Source organism: Argiope bruennichi, chromosome 2 (genome assembly GCF_947563725.1).
Source record: "Argiope bruennichi chromosome 2, qqArgBrue1.1, whole genome shotgun sequence".
NCBI classification, from domain to species: Eukaryota; Metazoa; Arthropoda; class Arachnida; order Araneae; family Araneidae; genus Argiope; species Argiope bruennichi.
In genome coordinates, this window is record NC_079152.1 from 45,609,047 (window position 1) to 45,631,124 (window position 22,078).

At 27.0% G+C, this 22,078-nt stretch overlaps 1 protein-coding gene across 1 annotated transcript in view; it reads left to right on the top strand.

The window, feature by feature from the left end:
- The first annotated feature begins 20,913 nt into the window (after positions 1–20,913).
- Positions 20,914–22,078, top strand: part of LOC129962014 (glutamate receptor ionotropic, kainate 2-like) — a 220,625-nt gene continuing 219,460 nt past the window's right edge. The window contains exon 1 of the mRNA XM_056075680.1: positions 20,914–21,031. Within this exon, the coding sequence (XP_055931655.1) occupies positions 20,920–21,031 (112 nt within the window). The 5' untranslated portion in view covers positions 20,914–20,919. The remainder of the gene's footprint in view (positions 21,032–22,078) is intronic.

A 22,078-nucleotide genomic window follows, 5' to 3' on the forward strand; every position in this document is an offset into this window, starting at 1 on the left:
AACAATGTGGTAAAATGACATTTATTACCAATATCTCTATGCAATAAAACCATCCATAGTGGTACTTTTTACAATGCTTGCTTTGTTTTTAACTAATACATAAAAAATAGTAGAATTTTACACTTGTTTCTTCATTACAAAAAATGTTATGCGAATGGAAATTTTGTTCTATTACTGCATATATTTTTTGCCAAAAATCTTTATAATCAAAATAAGTGAGGGACTCCTATTTTTTCAGTGAAATAAAATTCATGATTCAATAAAAAGTAATCATGGTTTAAAAATAGAATTTCGCTTTAATTTCCCTGAAGAGACATAGTTTTCCAATTTAATTTCTTTTCAAGCCTCTCTAACGAAGAGAATTGATTTTCTTCAAAGAATTAAGTAATTTTTAGAGGAATAATTGAATCTAAAGGAACTGAAGAAAGAGTAAAATCGAAAAATTTAACTTAAGTGTTTTTTATCAATTCCGATACGTTTTCAATATTTTTCTTTACAGAAATAAATACCTGAATACATTTATACCTTAATTGATATAAATGTATGAATTAAGGAATGTAAAAAAAAATTAATTTGTCATTTAATTTAAAAACAATTAAGTTTGTCTGTATTATAAACGGCAGTATTTTGGAACCCAAATCCAAGAAATACCTATATAAAATAAAAATTTGCAATACATCTGTTCAAAAATTAAAAAAATATCAATTGTAAATTTATTTTTGAATCCATGTGAATATATTTAATTATATTACATTTATAAGGCAGAATTAAAGCTAGCCCAATGTCTCATAAATAATAAATATAAATTATTATAAATTATTTATAATAATTTATATGATTGCTAAACTATTTATATGGCTATCAAACTATTACACATGATTAATTAAGAGAAAGCAGAATACATTATTTAATAAATGTTTTGCTGTTAAAGAATATTTTTTAAATTTTTTTGTAATTTGATATAAATTTCAATAAAATTTAATTTCTATACATTCTTCTAATAAAACATTCATTAAATAATTTCACATTTGAAAATAAATTTAACAATAATGAAAATTCAATGAAAGCAATTTCGTTATTTTCTTCAATTTTATCGATAACAAAAAATAGGTATCTTAATTCATGGACTATATATTAATTGAAGTGATTCATAATTTCGCTTTGAAATCAAAACATATTAAAGTTTATATGCCTAAATAAAAAAATAACAAAAAAAAAACCTTTGATGTAATTTTTCAAGACTTCAAATGTCGGAGAAGAATTCATATATACCATAACATGCGTAGCCTGATTTGATATTTTAATATACTTGTTTTCATGAATAGATATTGCAAAAAAGTTCGTTTATTACGAAAAAAGGAATTTGTGAAAAAACTTACATTTTCATTATAGCCTACAAAACATTTGTCAAAATATTACAATATTAAACATATAAATACTATACAAAGATTATTAGTTAATTCTGGTGATAAAATTATTTCTGGTAATATATGCTTTTATAGAAATATAATGAAAGCTTAATATAAATTTATTTGATGGATTTATTATTTCGATAAAAGATAATTTTTTTTTTTCAATTTTATTTTCAAGATTAATGGAAAACGCATTTATCATTAATTTTTTGACATAACACATGATAGATTTCAAATTAATGTAGAATCAATAAAATAATGTATTTCTCCATGATAGATGTAATGTATTCAATGTAACTATTAGACTTCTGACATGAATCAACTTTCGCATTTTTTATAAATTGCTTTTTTGTAATAAACGCAAATCGAATTACAAACCTAAATAAATTATTCTATGTCAGTTCGTCGTGTTCATAATCTTGCTTTATAAGATAAACATTTTTTTTTATATATATTGAGACTTCCTTAATATAAAAAGATTCAAACCACATAATATACCAAATAATCACATGATTCTAAAAAAAAATCATTTTCAGTATTGAACAAAATTTTCACTGCATTTATGATGAAAGTAAAAAGATATTATTCCATTTAATATTTGTATTCCATTAATATGACTTTTCTCGTTTCATAAGCCCCTCTTGGAGACGTAAGGATAATATTGAATAAGTATTCATATCTAATACCTCAGTATCTTTGTTTTAGACACTATTTATTAGTTTATATGTACTTGCACCCCAAACAAATAAATCTATCGTACACATCATGATTTATATATATAATTCATGATTAAAATACGTAAAAATGCTTAAGATGTTAATCATTATAAAAAAAGGATTAAAGTATTTTGAGTCCCTAAACTTTTTAGAAATATACCTGCTGAAGCGAACTTAACATGATTTAGAAACATTGTAATATTTTTTCTAGCATATTGTTTCTAAAAAAATAATGAGTTTACAAATCTATCTATTAAATTAATTTGATGAGAGTCATAAATGTGTGTGGCATTTGTTAAATTGCAGGTATTAATGCAAAGTCGTACTTTCAAGAAGTTTTAATTTAGAGACTTTAAATAACATAATTATTTTACCCTGCTATTCGGCTTATTTAATTTTGTTTGAATAGAGATGTGACTCTTTAATTTTTTCCCTTAAAAATGATAAGAGTTTCCTTCTGTACTGTTTAATGATTTCATTTATTCCAGATTTAATCATTATTTCAATATCTAATTAATACGAAGAATCAAACAAAAAAAGTTAGAATACAAATGAAGAAATAAAACACCAAAGCAAATAAATCCAGAACATATTTCTAAAAAAATCAAAATACTATCGGTCGAGGAATTGATATAAAAGAAATAAATTAATTAGATTTTTTTTAATCCTGAGTAGTGTAATTTAATTGTAGGTTTAAAAATTTTTGTAGATTAAAAAGATAAAAAATGATTCAAAAAATTCTATCTAATGAGGAATTTAGAAAAACAAGAAATGAGAACTAATACGCAAGTAATAATAATTATGCTGTAAATTCTTACCATAAATTCAATACGCTAATAAAAATTTGCTTTTTTTAAATTAGTTTCTGCTATTAATCTTAAATAGAACGTTGCTTCTCTATTAAATAAAAACGAAACTGATTAATCAGAAAATAAATTTTATACTGTACATTACAAATAAGATAAAATAGTTATTCGAAATAGTGATCTGGTTTCTCATTGTCATATTGTTAAAAAGTTAAAATTTGGTGATTCGATTTTGGATTACACTGAATGCATGAATGACTTTTTCAGTTTGCGATTGTTTGAATTTTAATTATGTAGGTCCTGATATAATTATGTTTTATTCTATTGCATTTTAAATATCTGAGACATTTTAATATCTAAATGATAAGTCTTCTTGATGATCATTAATCTTGAAATTGATATGTTAATCGAAAATAAAAACAAATGTCGTTAAAAAAGGAATCGAAAATTAAAATTTCATAAATTTCTGACTATTTTATAGAAAATAAAACATAATGCAATAAGATTACGACACCGGAATTACACTTCAACGAGACTGCGACAAAATCGTAATTGTTTAATTTTCAGTAGGTTTGCTCACATTTTAATGCAAAAACTCAAAAAGATAATAAAACAAAGAAATTTTTGACGGATTACTACAGCTTGGGAAAATAAATGTTTGAGATTCGAATTCACAATGAAATTAACGGTGCATGATGAGAAACAGATGTTATTTTATTTTCAGCATTTCTGCCACTGGTTGCTATATGGAGGAAAATTGCATTTTCTGTTTATTTTCCCGCTTGTCTTTAAGTCCGCCTCTGATCAGTGTTCTATCTGATATCGCCATGGAAAATCCTCTCAGCCTAAGCGCATTTTATCGGGGACAATGGAAGAGGATTTGGTTGCTGCGAAGAACAAAGAAAAAATCTTCCTTTTTTTGGCTTTAAGCTTGTTTTTTTATTCCTTTCCTTTATTCGGACCTTCGTCTCTTATGCGCTGGAAAATGATTGGATGATTCTGAGTAGGAAGCTTTGTAGTAAGTCTGGAAATTTTGCCAGTAAATGGTTAGTGGATTACAAAGGAAATAACCGTTCAGGCTAGCTATTTATCTCAAATTATATATTTTTTGCTACTTTCACTCTAAAAATCCTCGTTAAAGAAGAGGACGAATGTCTAGTTGAAAGTTTAATGTTTTATATGTAGTTCTTTAGACAAAACAGTATCTTATATTGAACTGTAGGAATTATTTTTGAAATTTTACTTTTATTGAGTAAATAGTTTCATAATTAACATAATATTATAAATTGCATCCGGCAGAATTATTTATTTTAAAGTGTTTTTGAGATGAATTTCCAAATTATAGAAAAAGTACATTTTTAAAAGATAAAGCTTATTGATATCAGGACTGAAAAACGTACTCATATATATCATTAATGATGCAGCTGAACACTATATATAATGGCAAAGTCAATTCATGCATATCAGAATTAACTGTAAGCTGAAAGTAAGTATATTAAAAGATAAAATTATTTAAAATTGAAAAATGATGAAATTATTAATTATATTTAAAGAGTTCCTGTTAAGTACTAACATTCATTTTTTTTTGTTACTGTAAAGTTAAAGTATCTTACAATGACGATAAATAAACAATTATAATAGTATAAATTTTCTTTTCATTACTTCCAGAAATACTATCCAAATTTGCTTTGTAGATAAAGTTATCATTTTTATAAATATTATTTAAATTTGGTTAGTTGTAGTAACAGTAGGTAAAGCAATTTTGCATTCACATGCCAAGAATAATTATATTTCTTATACTTTTTATTTAAATGTCAATGTAAAGATACAGAATATTTTTGAAATAGCTGTCGTTTAGTTTAAAACAGTTAAAATTGCGTTCACAAGTTGGAGGTAATCGTTAAAGGAGGTTAAAAGTTGTGTTTTATTTATAATGAATTAGCAAAACATTGTATAATATTAAACTATGCAGGTAAAATGTTTGAAATTATGTTTTTATATAATAGTCTAATGTGCATGGAATACTTTTAAATTTTACATGCCTTTCTAAAAATTCAAGAGTTGATAATGAATGTTTCAAAAATTCTTTTTCTTATTGAAAATAAAATTCCAAACAGAATGTGAAAATTTAAACTTTATTTTTAAATGCAATGCGCCTGCAAAAAATGTTGATTAAATATTATAAATTCTGATTTATTTTATCCAATTTAGAAAACGATAATAAATTATTGAATACTTTTTGTTTTTAATTTTGATCCTGTTCAGCTCAGAATTTTTGAAAAACATTTTGTGAAACATCTAAATCAAATAATTACGCATTCTATATTATAGAGATCACAAGAAAATTGATGTTAACACTTGGTTAGGTAGCTTGAGTGAACAGTTGACAACTTGAGTGGATGATTGGTAGTGTCTAGACTAACTCATAAAAAGATTAGCTTCAAAATTTTCGGACACATCTACATTTTATAATATATTCAAAAATTATTGAATCTTATAAGTGTAAATCAAGTATATAATTATCACGAAAGATGTAGGCACTGAATTTGAAATGTGTGGCATATGAAATTATGCATCTTCTAATTTCTAGCTGTTACAGAAAAATTCATCCCGTGAGAAGAACAAAATGTTAGAAAACAACAGTACATTAAAATAGTTTTTTTAAACTTAGAAGTCAAATTTTTATATACAGTTATTTTCGACTTCTTTCTTCAGAAAGAAAAATAAACTCGTAAAGAATGAATTACATATTTTTTTTTTATGTTTGCTTTCAGCTTTGGAGATGAAATATAATTTAGCAATAAGGAAAAAAAATTATAAGATATTCTTGATTTTGTTACACTCTCAATGCAAATAAATCAAAAAGCGTTTGGATTTCATTGTAATTTATAAACAAAAATATATAAACAACATTTTTTTTTAATTCTTTCCTCCATTAAAAATATATGATCAAGGTAACGATAATTATAGCAAATATTATAAAAGATTAAGATATTAAAAATCGTTTAAAGCTACTTTTAATATAATAATATTTTATTAAAAGCAGCGGATGGGTTTTTCTAGTTAAAAACATATGTTTTCAAACGCACTTTAATTATATCATTGCATATCCACAAAAGATTCAGAATAAAGTGTTCAAATAAAATTGTGACTTTAAAAAAATATTTATATTAGTAGGTATAACTTTATAATTATGTTTAGAAGGAATATTTTGGTAATGATAATTTATATATATATATACAGGGTGGTCAAAAAAAAACTTCCCCTATATATGAAGCCCTAGCGGCCTACCCGCTCAACCAATCGAAACAAAATTTCAGACATGGTTGTTTGAAGGTATGCGCTGGAGATTGTGATAATTCTAAACAACGCAGAGCTCACGGTTACGGTTACAGTGAGAGAATTTTGAAATTTTCGAATGGCAACACCCACTTTTTCCTTGCTCAAATTGATCAGCGTATTAAAAAACCACAAATGGCGTTGGAACGATTAGCGTGTGACAAAAATTGCCACCGTAAAGCATTTGCAAAGAAGAGCATTATAAAGGACTGATGACAACACAGAGAGGAAAGAGAAAAAAGGTTTTATTGGAATGGAAAGTTATAATTACAGGTTTCCAACGTGTTCACCTTCGCAGGCGACAACGCATTGCATTCGGGAGATTGTGGACAACAATGCCGAACGTAGCATGAAAGGAGGAATCTGCATAACTTCACGTGTTATGGCATCTTGCAATTCTGACATTGTTGCAGAATTCCGTTATTCCTGAATTGCAGCAACGAAATGTCATTAGGGACATTGTATGCATACAAGATGGAGCTCCTCCACACGTCGCCCAATGTGTTCGACCAGTGCTGCAACAACACTTTGGTGATAGAGTAATCTCTAGTAACTTTGCAGTTTCGTGGCCACCGCGATCCCCCGACTCACTCCTATGGATTTATGGTTCTGGGGTTATCTGAAATCTAAGGTATACACGCCTAGTCCACGAGATGTGTCAGAATTGCAAGATGCCATAACACGTGAAGTTATGCAGATTCCTCCTTTCATGTTACGTTCGGCATTGTTGTCCACAATCTCCCGAATGCAATACGTTGTCGCCTGCGAAGGTGAACACGTTGGAAACCTGTAATTATAACTTTCCATTCCAATAAAACCTTTTTTCTCTTTCCTCTCTGTGTTGTCATCAGTCCTTTATAATGCTCTTCTTTGCAAATGCTTTACGGCGGCAATTTTTGTCACACGCTAATCGTTCCAACGCCATTTGTGGTTTTTCAATACGCCGATCAATTTGAGCAAGGAAAAAGTGGGTGTTGCCATTTGAAAATTTCAAAATTCTCTCACTGTAACCGTAACCGTGAGCACTGCGTTGTTTAGTATCATCACAATCTCCAGCGCATAATTTCAAACAACCATGTCTGAAATTTTGGTTCGATTGGTTGAGCGGATATATAGGGGAAGTTTTTTTTTGGACCCCCCTGTATATATATATATATATATATATATATATTGGGACTGTATCAAAAGGCTTGGTGCTGATCCTTTGCTGTTCTCAAAAGTTTTCAGAAGAATCAGACATATATCAGCTCTCTCATTGTGAATATATTTTTACTTCCTACGTTTCAAAACAGAAAACCTGATAATATACGGATCTTTTTATTTTGGATTTATTTATTTATTACATTTCGTATACAAAGAACACAAGGAAAAGTATCGTGACTGTTAAATTTCACTCCAGAGAACAAACAACATACTTTTGAAATTATGTCTGTCTGTCTGTAACATGACAAACGAAAAAAAAAACACTTTGAATTATACTTAAAAAATTTGGTATATAATCTTTACAATACATTTGTAAATTTCTGTCGAATTCCAAACGCGATACATGGATAAGTCTGTCTGTAAGGTTGTTGGAGTACAGTTGTAGCTGCACAGCTAGATTGAAAAAAATTAGTATACAGATTTAGCATTTAAAGTGTTTGTCAGTGTTAAATATAAGGCTAAATCATACAAAGGGACTCAGCGGCTATCTGCCTGCATTTTCGCATGCATGTGAACACATTAATTAAATTATGCAATTACTTAAATAAATGAAACCTAGAGTGGGAACTAGTGATTGCAGTTGTAGTTTCGTGTCAAATTTTGGTTTTAATCTGTCGGAAAAGGTAAAATATAAAATATTTGATTCATTTTTATGTCCTTATGCCAATGATTAATCATCAAACATCACACGACATATGTGTGATAAAAATTGCTTAACTTTTGTTAGCCACTGTTATGAACAACATTCACAACTTTTCCCAAGACTTACAATTATAGGTGTATCTGTAGTATATCTTACAACTGTAGGTGTGTGAAGAGAATACTTTTATTAAAAGATACTTTGGGAAAAGCGCTACCGCTAGTTGAAATTGAGAATTACACTTTTATTTGTAAATGATTAGGATTTCCCGAATTCTTTAAATCAAACATTAAGATCTTTCATTCAGAGACCTTCTAAAACAAAAATTTGCACTTGAATCTCTGAATAATCATTGAAATTTTTACATCTTATTGTTGTTTCAGAAAGCTATTCTTTAAAAATAAGATATTTTAAAAAATCCTTTTTTTTTTCTTTTTTTTGCCATTCAAAATTTAAATTCTTGAATTTTACTCATTAGAAATTTTAATTAATATTCCAAAAATCACTATAAAATATTTTTGAAGCAGCACAAGCTATAGAAATGACTATTTAGGTCAAAATTCAGAAAAAAAAATCAACATAAAATGTGAAGAACAGTATCACGATAGAAATATTTGACGCTCTGTATATCATTAAAATTTCATTGTTATTTTGCCATCATGAAAGTTCAAAATTTTATTTGAAATGAGATTATATTTATAAAAAAGTGGCAGCATGACTTTTCTATAATGAATATTTGCTAGAGAAACCCCTGTTTTAAATTCCGGGAAATTTATATGAAATATTACCCATTACATTTCTTTATTTTTTTATTCGTTTTATTATTTATTATTTGTTTCATTTATTTAATTTATTTTTTATAAATAATTTGAAAAAAAATACACATTTAAATTAAGCAATAGATTGTAAATTGGCATAGAGTGATCGAACACTTCGAGATCAAATTAATTATTCTTATTGCTATGCAATGATAGTAAATTAGATATTTTGTATATATTTTTAATATTAAGTCGGTTTTTTTAATTATCATAGTTAGATAATTTCATCGCATTCGTTCCCTTCTATCAATTGCTATTTTTTTCCATTAAGGAGATTGATATCTGTAAAGAAATTTTAATATTTGTATATGATTATATACGTCAGAAATGGATAAAAAATATCAGTTGCAAAATTTTAAATAACTGTAACGCAGAATTAAGAAATCCTATTTAACAATAGCCTCAAATAATAAGTAAAGAGAGCACGTATTAAAAAAAAGTATTGTAGCTGTATAATATAATATTTACGTGTGACTTAGTTTGAGCAAACCTTTTTTTTTTTTTTTTGCTTGTTTTTTTTAAGTAAAGAAATGGTTATTCAAATAACACTAATTCTTTGTTATTACACCTTTAGTAAACTTAATTACACAGCTAAGAACATAATACATTGCTATAAGAAACATTTCTCCAAGGCCATATTTTTTCACCCGTTTTTAAAAATACTCAAAGTTTCAAAAAAGAGTGAGAAAAGAACTTAATTTAAAAAATAATTTAATAAATAATCGGTTTACGTCCCGAAGCGTTTCCTCCCGGACAAGATTACTCGAAAGTTTTTCGAATTACATTTGGAAGAAAAAACTTTTTTTTTTATGTTCATAAATTTTTACCACAATAATGCGACAAAGAAAAAGATAGATTTAATATATGACTTACTTCTTTCTCTCGCCGAAACTGATTCCTGACGAAAAAAAGGAGCGATCGCAAACAATAGAACTCCATTCATACCGCAGGGCTCTGCTGCTAGACGCTTCCTTTGAGAAAAATAATACACCACTTTTTTATACTTATCTCCCCAATATCGTTTATCGCACTCGGTTTCTTACTTCCAAGGTAAAGGAAAAGAATAATAACCCTACGATTCAAATTTCGTTTAAGAAAATTTTGTTTAAAAATGGATAAGGTTCTCACGTGCATTATGGGTTTCATGCGAGCCCTTTTTTGTTCCTCATAGTTTCCGATCCCAGTGCACCTCTCTAAACTTTTTAAATTAATGCCTCACTTTAAGTGGATCGAAACACTTTATGCATTACCAAAGAAAGCACTTTCGAGAAGTTTTTATAGGTAATGATAGAAGATTCAAGTTTTCAGGATGAACTTTAATCAAATGCTTACTACTAAAATGAAATTGTATTTCTTCTACGCTGTATTACCAAACAGAAGCAATCTTTGTTCCGCTCATAATGTGAATAAAATGGTTTAAAATAAAAGAAACGTTTTATCATAAATCTAAAAGATAATGAAAGATCTTTCGGATGGAAATAAAGTGGAATTTGATCAGCCGCATAAAATTAGATTTAGTTCTCTTTCTTTGCAGGGCATATGCACGCTGGAAAAGTTTTCTTTAGATTTTATGAGTGCTTTATAAACTAACAAGATTCAGAGCACATTTTTGATATTTATTAAAAATACTTAATCAAACATCATTTTTGTTTTGGGTTTCATAAAATGTCATAACTGAAACAAGTACTTAAGTTCACTCTAGATTGTCAAATGATGCTGATTGGTATCCTAATATCCTCATCATTTACAATGATAAGATGCAATGAGGGATATAAAAAATATTCAAATATGGATAAAATATTTGATTGCGATACGTTTTTTCCTATATGGTTTAGTTGGAAAATTTTTTTTTTCTCCGCTTTAATATTTACATCTACTTTAAAAACTAAATTCACAATTTTATTCCCTTGGCAATTTTCCCCTTCAGAATATTTCTTCTATTAGCAATTGTTATGATCTTAAAACTAATCATTAGTAGGGTGAAAAAGATTTATCTACTTTTATAAAGATATGATGATTGTTCATGTATTTATAATAAAACAAAGTATTTGTAAAAATAGCTTTATAATTTTAAATTATGAGCTTTAAAAAATTTAGACGAGAATGTCTTATGATCGTGAAAATCTTCAAAAACGCTTTCAGGAAACCTGCGAGAACCTAAGTGGAATTTATAATGAACTGACCCATTTGATTCAATAAAATTCTATAGAGGATGGACGGGTAAGGGAATGGAAATTTATATAATGAGGAATTCAACATCTTTAAATTGAAAGGTATGCATATTTTGTAGTGTAACGTAAAATATCTATGAGTATAGAAAATAGACAAGAAAAGAAGACAGAGACAAAATCTCTATTATTAACATATCGGTAAAAAAACAAGTTAAATTGTAAGAATAACGGTAAAAATGGAGTGATTTCTCACCTCTTTGAAAAGTATGATGAATGTGCATGTATTCATAATGAATTAAAACATTTATATTATTAACTGCATTTTTAAATTTCGAACTTTAAAAAAAATAAACAGAAAGATCAATTGACCAAGAGAGCACCCGTGCCTACCTCAACGGAAATTACAGTTTACTGGCTCATTTAATTCAAGAGAATTCTATAGAGATGGCCGGACCAGGAAAGGGAAACTAATGGAGGAGAATATAACTTCTTTTATTTGAAAGGTATGTGCGTTTTGTTGTGTAACATAAAATATCCGTCAACATAGACAATAGACAAGAAGAATGGACAGATGAAAAATTATTATTACTAATATTTTGGTAAATAATAAGGGTCTATTAAAAATGTGATTAATTTATTTCATTTGACAAATACAAAATTTCAGCGAAAACTTTTTGAGCTCACTTCTTATAGAGAAATAGTTTGGATAAGTACTTCTACAAATATAGTAGGTTTATAGTCAACATACTTTTAGTATGATACAAGCAAAACTTTTGCCTGTTACTAAGAATCTCAAATAAAATTACTTTATTCTAAAGTCTGCTTCTTTAAATTGCAAATTTTCAAAAACGATATCAAAATACATAAAAGTAAGGGCAAATTTAGTTAAATATTACTTTCAAGAAATGAATAAGGAATTGTTAAAAAAAAATAAGGGCTTTTATATGAAAGATTTGGGCACTTTTAATGAAGAACAATGCTTTTAATGAAGAATTTTTAATCTGAAAAAATGTACACAACTAAGATATCAAATCCTTAACAAAATATTCGAATTGTTCAATTTACACCTGTCATAAAAGAAGCATTTATTAAATATTTTTAAAAAATCAGAATGGATTCTTTACTATTTTTCTCTTTATGGAATCAGATTGCATTTAAAAGGGAAAATGGATTTATGGATTAAATCGACAGACAAATTTTATGACGTTTCGTATTTCGAAAATTATTTAACTGGGTACTACAAATCATAAGAGGATGCTTTGGATTTTTCATAAAAATTGCCTTTTAAAGTTTCTAACTCTAAAGTTCAATCTCGATATTGGATTGAAAATTCAATTTCAAAATTTTTAGCTGTTTTTTATTTGTAAATAAAATTATTAGGTAAAACTTATATCAAAAAAGAATGTTTACATTTCGAAAAAAATATAAATTTTTGCTAAAAGAAAGGTGGACATTATTGTCAATTGGTTATGAATTTTAGAATTTCTTTTATTGACTTTACTTTTCTTATTTCTTTTTATTCGTCTGAGTCCCTGCAATTTTGATTTCTGGGACTCATATTATTTCTTCTTACACACAGGTCGTTGAACTTTCATAGATTTGGTTTAAAACCGGCTTAAACGGGATGTTTGTAAAGACAAAAAAAATGGCCCTGTTTAATCCATCAAGTTAATTGCATATTCTTACTCATCGTGCACAAATCTGGGCAAACAGATACATCTTCCTTCTAAAAATTATACTTAAAAATATAATGAACATCTATAATTTATTTTAGATATTTAATTCTAATTCATTACGTTCTTGTTATTGAACTTTCAAACATACCGACAGTCGTAAATTGAAGAATTCGTATTTTGACTCAAGGAAATCTAATTGGCAGGTATCTATGCAAAGAATAGGTTTCATTTTTGGCGATTGAAATGATGTCCTTTTCTTTAAGATGTATACCATGTCAAGATATTTCTATCTCGCTAATATTACCCTATAAAAATCATATTTTTTATAAGTTTCTGTTCAAAAAAATCCACGGCAGCTAAGAAATAAATAATGAATAAACAAATTAAATAATAAAAAAATGTAAATAAAAGTAAATTATTTTCACACATTAACCGATTGAAAGGGTAGCGTTGGAATGAAACAATAATCAATATATGATATAAAAAAAAAGTCAAAGAATAATGAAATAAAACAACTTAAAAATGGTTTTTATAGCTCATTTCTCAAAAAAGTCTTTTAAAAAAAGGCGTATGAAAATTGTTATTTCTTATATATTATACAAATTGTATCAATAATAAATGAAAATAGATATCCAGTAAAACATTTCATGAGAATGATTTTTGTTATAAAATTAGTTTCTATCCAATCGAAACAAATACTCTTTGATGATGCGTATCATATAAGAAATGTATGTTAAAACTCATTTAAGATCACGAAAATAACCTAATCTCAAATGCAAAAGATCTATAATAAATAATATCAAAATATGAAATATGAAATTAAATTAATGTCAATACCATATAAGCTGATTCTGCCAAGGAATCAGAAAGTTAACGAATAATTCAAAAGGTTTCCTGCATTTTATTCACTTAAATAAATCCTCTTAAGAGATACATACTATACATATACCAAATAAAACAACTGGAATCTTTCAGGTAAATACTTGTAGTAATTTAAGGGTACGGGTTAAGAAGGCAAGGAACTTTAACCGTGATCAGAGGTCCGTTGAGGGATAAAATAAGGTCTCCTTTAAAACTGGAAAAATGAAATGAAGGAGACCGTCGCCATGGTAGCTGACAAACGACCGGAGAATAAGACGCATGATCAAACATATCTTTAAGCCTGGAATGAGGGCAAGTGGATATTTTCCCACCAGACGAGGTGAGATCAGCGGGATTAAAGGGTTAAGAATTTGCGGATCTTTATCCTAATTCGGGAGCGAGCAACAAATTTATTTTTGCAAAAGGCTGATAAGAATATGGCGAATAAATATTTTATTGAGCATATTAACAGTGACTTAAGCTGTCCTGTTACAACTAGATAAAATTTAATACGTGACTTATTCATGTTAAATATCAAATAAACAAGATTCATTTGACATATGTATGTTTAAAGTGTATTTTAAAAATTCACGAATAAAAAAAATTAAAAATCAATTTTAATACATAAGAAAAATTATTTCAAACTGATTGTAATATTTGGAATTCAAGGAAATTCACGTATGAATGCAATCTCTCTATTAATAGTATAACTAGATAAAATAGGTGTAGATGTATCAATTTTCAATGTATCTATAATATATGTCTATTTATTCTTAATTACAATGTTCTGTTTTATCATTTTTTTAATTTTACATATCAATTAATCAAATAATTAAATTAAATTTTAAGACATCACTTAAAAATGAATTTAAATGAAAAATTATCTTATTATTCTATAACATTACTAATAATAATTACTGAAAGGAACATTAACTAATACTAAGCAGTTGAAACAAAGAAAAGTCTTAAAGTCTTCATTCTAGTAAGTCATTACAATTTATATATATGTATATATATATATATATATATATATATATATATATATATATATATATATATATATATATATATATATATATATATATATATATATATATATATATATATATATATATATATATATATATATATATATTAAAAGAATCTGGCCAAATTTTAAGTGATGCTCCAAGGCCTTATTTAACTTCAGAATCTATCAAAAATATCAATTCAGAGAAAAGAGGATGCAAAAATTTGTCAAAGAAAATGGAAACATTTGTTTGAACATCATTTCTTTGCTTTTTTGCTGACGCTAAAGAAAAAAACAAAAAAACAAAAAAAAACATACGATTTTTAAATCTACGTGGCTGAATGTACTTTTAGGTGCCCATGAATTCCTTATTTTTTTTTTTTTTTTAGGAAATAGATAATGAAATAAACGTCAGAAAGAAATATTTGCCGAAAAGGTTAAATACGATTAGAGAACTCCTTTGCTGGAGGCAGTTGTTCAAGAGGAGAGATAAATGTAAATGATTAAATACAAGTTTTTTGGGGGAAAATAAAGAAATGTTAATCACCTATTTTATTAAATATTTTTTAATGGAAATTCTCTTCAACATATTTTTTAAATTTCATAACAAAAATACAGATTCGTTAGAACCTTAATTTTTTTTCTTTGAGATCCAGCATCATTTAGTGTATACATTGTAATGGTAAAGGAAACACTTTTTTTAATGATATTAAGCTCAGAAAATTAAATTTTGTTCAGATTATTTTTCGAAGCGATGTATATGCAATTTAAAAATATTTTCAATCATTTTGATATGTATAAAATTTGGTTTTAAACTACACTTTAGTCAATTTTTTTTGTTAATTTATGATTAAAAAAAATCTGTTTATATAGTGATATAATGGATGTGTTCTTTACAATCCTTTGTATAATAAGAAAATGATGTTTTAATATTTGTCATCTTTTAATATTACAGATAATTGCAATACTTCAAACTAGAATTTTTTATAAAGGTAAGAAAAAACTAGTTTCAAAACAGATATTACTTATTTTATTTACAGATTTATACATTTATTTATGTTGCGAAATTTTAAAATTTAAATTTAGAAATTTAGAACAAACAAATTATTTCATGCATTTTCAAGCTCCTTTATTTTTCTTATGATTTGATTATATGTTTGTCAGACCTATAAATCATTTGAAGAAAAATTATTTGACCACAAAAACTTAACTGCATCATCATTAACTGGAGGTCATTATCATTTTATTTTAGGTTTGTATAAACAAATTATATTGTAATTATATAGATTAATTTTTTTCTGGTTCATTGATACCTTTTAAAACCTCTGATAAAGCTTCAAATATATTCAAAAACAGAATTAATGTTTGGATGCCGAAATATGAATGTTTTGGAGCCTTCATATTTCTGCATGCAATGTAAAATATACTTGAACACATTATTTTGCAAATATAGGTCTTAATATATCAATTTAGAAAAATACCACGAAAATGTAGAATCAAACCAACTTCTACCAATCTTGTGATTTTTTTCTTATATAATTTATATTGAATAATGATTTAAAATTGCTTTGAATATTTACTATATGAAATGAAATTGTTTGAAACAGTTTAGTAACGGTACAAGTTATATAAATTTAATTTAAAAATTACTAACCATTTACTTATAAAATGCCATCGTTTTCTAATATAAACGTTTCAAAAGTAAAAAAGAAATTAAAAGAATTTTTGCTAGACACAGAAAAAAATTAATTATATACTTAATTCAGCCGCATATATTAACTTTGAATAATGCTTTATTTTTATCCATCAACGTATAAAGATATGGTATACACATTAGAAAGCAGCACCTTCCATATATCTTGAAAGCCATAGTGGTTACTTCCAATGTTCTTTCTGAATGATAAACGCCCGCAATTTTGTCAATATTTGTTTTAAACGCTTTTCATTGCTAAATTTTACTTTTCCATCACTTTTTTCCTTGTTTTGCTATCAGTTTGATAATATCGCATGGGAAAATTTTGCTTGAATGTAATGCTTTATTTTTTTGAACTTGAATAATTTGGAGCTCCTTATTTGCCCATTTTACAGAACTAAAGGAATCGAATTCTTTATTCTGTAATTGGATATTTTTAAAAATTAAAACAAATTATTAATTATAGTGATTATTCCAATGATATGAAATGTGTTTTGCTAAATAGTATATATTCCCTGATAATTCCCTTAATTTGACTAGTTCTTTTTTTTCTGAATATAAAATTCACTACGTAATTATTTTGATCAAATTACAGTTGTTATCATAAATTTAACTATGAATATGTATTGTTTATTCACATATAATTTGTTAATGGCCTAAGTATCTCCCCGTTGTAAAATGATTAATTTCTTTATTTTGCTTTGGCCAGTTTTATAATGAAACAAATAATTTACGTGTTCCAGATCTTTGATAATAGAGCAACTTTTTCAGCTCAAATTCTTTTGAGTCTCTTTCTTTTAATACATCGCAAATATATTATGATTTCTTTGAATCAACTGAGGGTCATTTTTTCACGAATAATAAATATTCTAGCCGCACAATGCACATAGTTTTCAAAAATGCCTTATGGAAAATAAAATCATCTGATCCTTTAAATCCTACTAATCCTGTAAAAATCGTTGATTTCAAATCTGAACATTATTGTACTAAAAGCAAAGCGATTACCAATATTTTTGTTTATAAAACACTTTCATGAATTTGTGAAATTTCAAAATTTTACGTGTCTTATAGTAATTGAACTTGTTCCAGGAACTGCCCTCTATACATTGACGAACAACATAAGGTGTTTCAATACTTTACGTTCACAGCATTTTTCTGATGAATAAAAAAAATCACGTATTGTTTTTTGTACTATTTATTTCACTCATTTTGGTTATTTTGAAAGGTATAAATATAAAAAGAGATGTTTCATTCCAATGCTATATTTTGTTTTTGGCCCACCTTCATATCAATTTGCACTGATGCGATTTGATATTCACTGATGAATTTGATTGATTTATTATTCTAAGGAGAAATCACTTTATGCACTTTCTTTGAAAATATGGACTTCATAACGCTGAAGTTGGTTCACTTTTATTATGAGGAATATATTCCACTTAAGGGCAAATTTGATTTTAGATCTGTTCTAGCAAAGATTTGATATAAATTCTGCAACATTTGAAATTTTTTACACTAGGTTTCTTTTAGCAATAATTCTTTGAGACATATTGAGAGAAACTATATGCACATAAAGTGAAAAAGTATGATGATAAATGGAAACCGAAATGAAAATCGTTGAAAGAAATTAATATGATTGGTTCAAATAAAGCAGATGTTTTCGACCAAAAAAAAGTGCCATATATTTTAATACCATCATAATTCGTTTATATTCAATATCTCTCAAATTTTCTGAAAATCTTATCTTATGAAATCTTGAATTTATGCCCTGAAAATGAATGAAAATGGCTGAACTGGTATCTAAAAATATAATAGAAAGCAAAACATATATTGCGATATTTATTCAATGGTAAAAATAACAACAAATATACACATTCATAGAATCAATAATAATGAGCAAAACAAAATCTTTCTTCTAATGATTTTTAAGAGTTATTAGGAAAAGGTTATCAGAATGACTCTTCTGGTATAAGAAATTCATTTTAAAAAATTATTTCTAACACGATATTTCCTTGAGAAGATGTTAATATTAAATTGTCATTTTACCACAGATTATTGAGATAATCTGTTAAGGGCTCAGTTGATGTAATTGATTTGAATCAATTAATTCTCAAGACTTGCATTGATGAAACAATGAAAAATTGACTTATCCATCATCTTATAGTTTTAAAGAGCGTGTGCTGCATCATCAGTTTCAGGATTTACATTTGATATTTTTCATTGAAGAAGCTTCATATGCCAATATTTCTCATTGAAGAAGCTTCATATGCCAATATTTCTCATTGAAGAAGCTTCATATGCCAATATTTCCCATTGAAGAATCTTTATTCTCTGTTCCTTCATAGACCAATACTAAAATCTGCTTCTACTTCTTGAGCGATTGCCTTGTTGAAAAGAATCTAGTAATGTCAAAGAAGAGTCCCATGCGAATCATAATATAAGCAACAAATAAAAATAACGAATACAGTTTTTAAGAACAAAAAATACTAAATATATATATATATATATATATATATATATATATATATATATATATATATATATATATATATATATATATATATATATATATATATATATACCTCTTTAGGCGATAACTTCTTACGACTCAGACATTTATCGGCCTGACAGGAGAATTGGGTACATTGGGCCGGGCATTTGGGCTAAGTAGTAATTTTTTTGGCTATAAGTTGCCAAATGTAATTCGCCAACCTTTTGTTTCATTTAACCTAAAAGCGAAAAATTGATGCCTCAGAAGTGATAAATCGTCTATTTTCTGCCGGTGCATTTTGAAGGTTCAAAATCCCCTATATAAAACAATATCATGTTCTCATATGATAAAAAAATTCTACCTTGACCTTTAAAATGCGTGGTAGTACGAGGTGACTACCTCTATGCTACTTTTCATGGCTATATATTCCATAATAGATCTATCTGGAGATCTTCACCAAATACACAGACAGAAAGATGCACAAAAAAATCCTATTTATAAGTAGATGTTTATTTATTTGAAAACATGGTAAAGTTGGCAGTTCGGTAGGAGATTTTGAGCATTTCTCTGAATCGTTTAACGATTTCTCTATCCAAAATGATGAACGTTTCCTTAAATACTTTCGAAATCATTCATTATTTGCTTTTATTTTAATGACATTTGGACTAAAAGGCCAAATGTCATTAATAATGAAATTTAGCATAACAAAGCAACATCAATAATAATAACGTTCAAGTATAATAATAGCAAGATTTGTGGAAAGTCTGATAGAGAATTTTAATTCTCTCCGAAATAATCAAACAGCTTGGAAAATGTATAGAAATAAAACACATATACATGCGTTTGATGGTAAACTGTTTTCTCTTAATTTATGTCATTTCAATTCTAAGTTGAGATCATGTTTATTTTTGCTGTCTGAAATCTTACCACAATTCTATATCAAATTCTTTAATGTAAAGAGGTATGTACAATTTTTTCCTCAGTAATCCAGAGGATGTTAGATTAGAAAAGATTAAAATAGTTAAGAATCAGAGATAGTTAAGAAAACAAAGGAATAGTAAATGTTCATTCATATATAAAAAATAAAAAAAACTAATTTTTATCAGAGAACCAGATACAAAATTATACATTAAATAATATTATATATAATATTATAAAATACTGAGCAGAGCCCTAATATTTATGTCCTTCAGTATCCTTGGTATTGTAATACAGGGACTTTTCTGTAATACAGGGACAGGGTTTTTTCTTTGACTCTATTCATTTGTTCTTCTGGAATAGGAAGAGAAGCGGAATCTCAAATTAGTGAAATATCGTACAAAACAGGTAGTGTAAGATTCATATTATTCTCATTGCAATATGGTACTTTGTAAAAATGATACTTTACAAAGTTTTCTACAGCTTCACATTGTTCATTCCCCTGAAAAAAATGCTTATTTTCCTGAGTTGTGTCATTCACATTCAAAAACGAGATAATAACGAGACATTTTAAATAGCTTTTATTAATATTTTTGCGTACACAAGTGTATTGTTACTTTTCTATTAAAATTCTACATCCTACTGTCTACTATTCTATGTCCATTGTACCAATTAATATAATTCCTGTTGACATGACAACACATAATTCTTAAATATGAATAATTTGATATTAATTATTTTCCTTATTTAAATAATACAATCTGTTTATAAGTAAACTAAAATAGTTAGAACGATATAATAAGCGAAGCAGTTTTAAAATTAGAGAAATCAAAATTTAAACTCGAGTATTTTATGCTATTATCATTTCTCTTATTTTAACTCTATGCAACGAAGGCTCCAAAAAGTACTAAAACCCTTTAGAAACAAAATTCTACTTTAAGATTCGGCTGAAAGAACATGAAAAGTACTGTCAGGCAATTCTTTCACTACATTTGCGGACAGAGATTCCCTGTCAATCAGGAATTAGAAAGCCGTCGTTTGCATTGAAAGCTGACACCCCGAAGAAAGCGGGGAGAAGAGATGATGCATCCACAGCGCCCTCTGCCGAAATATCTCGGAGGTCTTTTCGAGTGCTGAGGGTAGACAAGGGATAGTTCGTCCCGCCGTCAATGTACCGACGCCGGTTAGTGCTTCTGGCCATGGGCCCCGGATTCAGCCGGATCTTCTTGCTGCTCTCAATGCTCACAGCTGTCTCACCTAGGCCGGATAATATCCGAATAGGTGAGTGGAAAAAAGTTTCCTTTTCCTTCTCTTGATATCTGCTCTATGTTTGTATACCTGTTGATCTAGAGAAGTTTCCTGAGAAAAGTTGGGAACTTCTGTTAGGAAGAGAAATTTTGTTTTCCTTCCTTTGCAGGAAACTTTATAGGGTTGTTCGCTAAGTGATTAAAACGTTCGCGTTCTAGTAAAAATAAAAAATAAATGATGAAAACAAGTGTTGTCATTGATTGTCGATTAAAAGAAATAAACATATATTGTTGTTTAAAATCTGTGATTAAACTGTTTTTAAAGTGAATAAAAATATATACTATTTCTATAAGATTTTTGAATATATAAATAATGGTAATTCATTTACTTTTTTTCTGTTTTTCTAACATATATTTATCACTGTCCATGTTATGAATATTTATTAACTGATACCTTTATAGAATTACCAATAAAACTTATAATTAGCAATTCATAAAGAAATAAAATATGACATGATATGTATAAAATTTGCGTCATTTGTCTTATATATGTTTATTTAAACTTTACATAATTATTAGTTTTATAGAAAACTGATTTTAAAATCATGTACTCAAACTTCCAAATTTAAATTTTTTAAAAAGCGATATTTTAAAACAGATTAATTAGATTGGTTTTAACTTCAATTTTCAAAATTGAAGTAAAGACAAAGAAATTGTAAATAAGATTTTTTTTAATGTAATTCGACAAATTTTTTGAAAGTCTTCAGTTTTATCCATTTTTTTATCATACGTTTTTTTTAATTGATGTGAAAATGTATACAATCGAACAAATTTTAATTTATTCTCAATTGCTATTTTTCCCTTTTCCTTCTTTTTTCAAGGAAATGCTCATAATACACAATACTTGTAATATGGTTTTTTTTCTTTTTTTCCGGATGCAGGATTGTCAGTAACAAGATTTAAGATTAGAGAATTTCTGTACTATAGTTTTATGTAAAATATAGCGAACATAATTTCTGATTTTCATTTTCTAAGTTTAAAAAGCTGCTTCGATAATGTAATCTGGTTCGTTATATCCTAT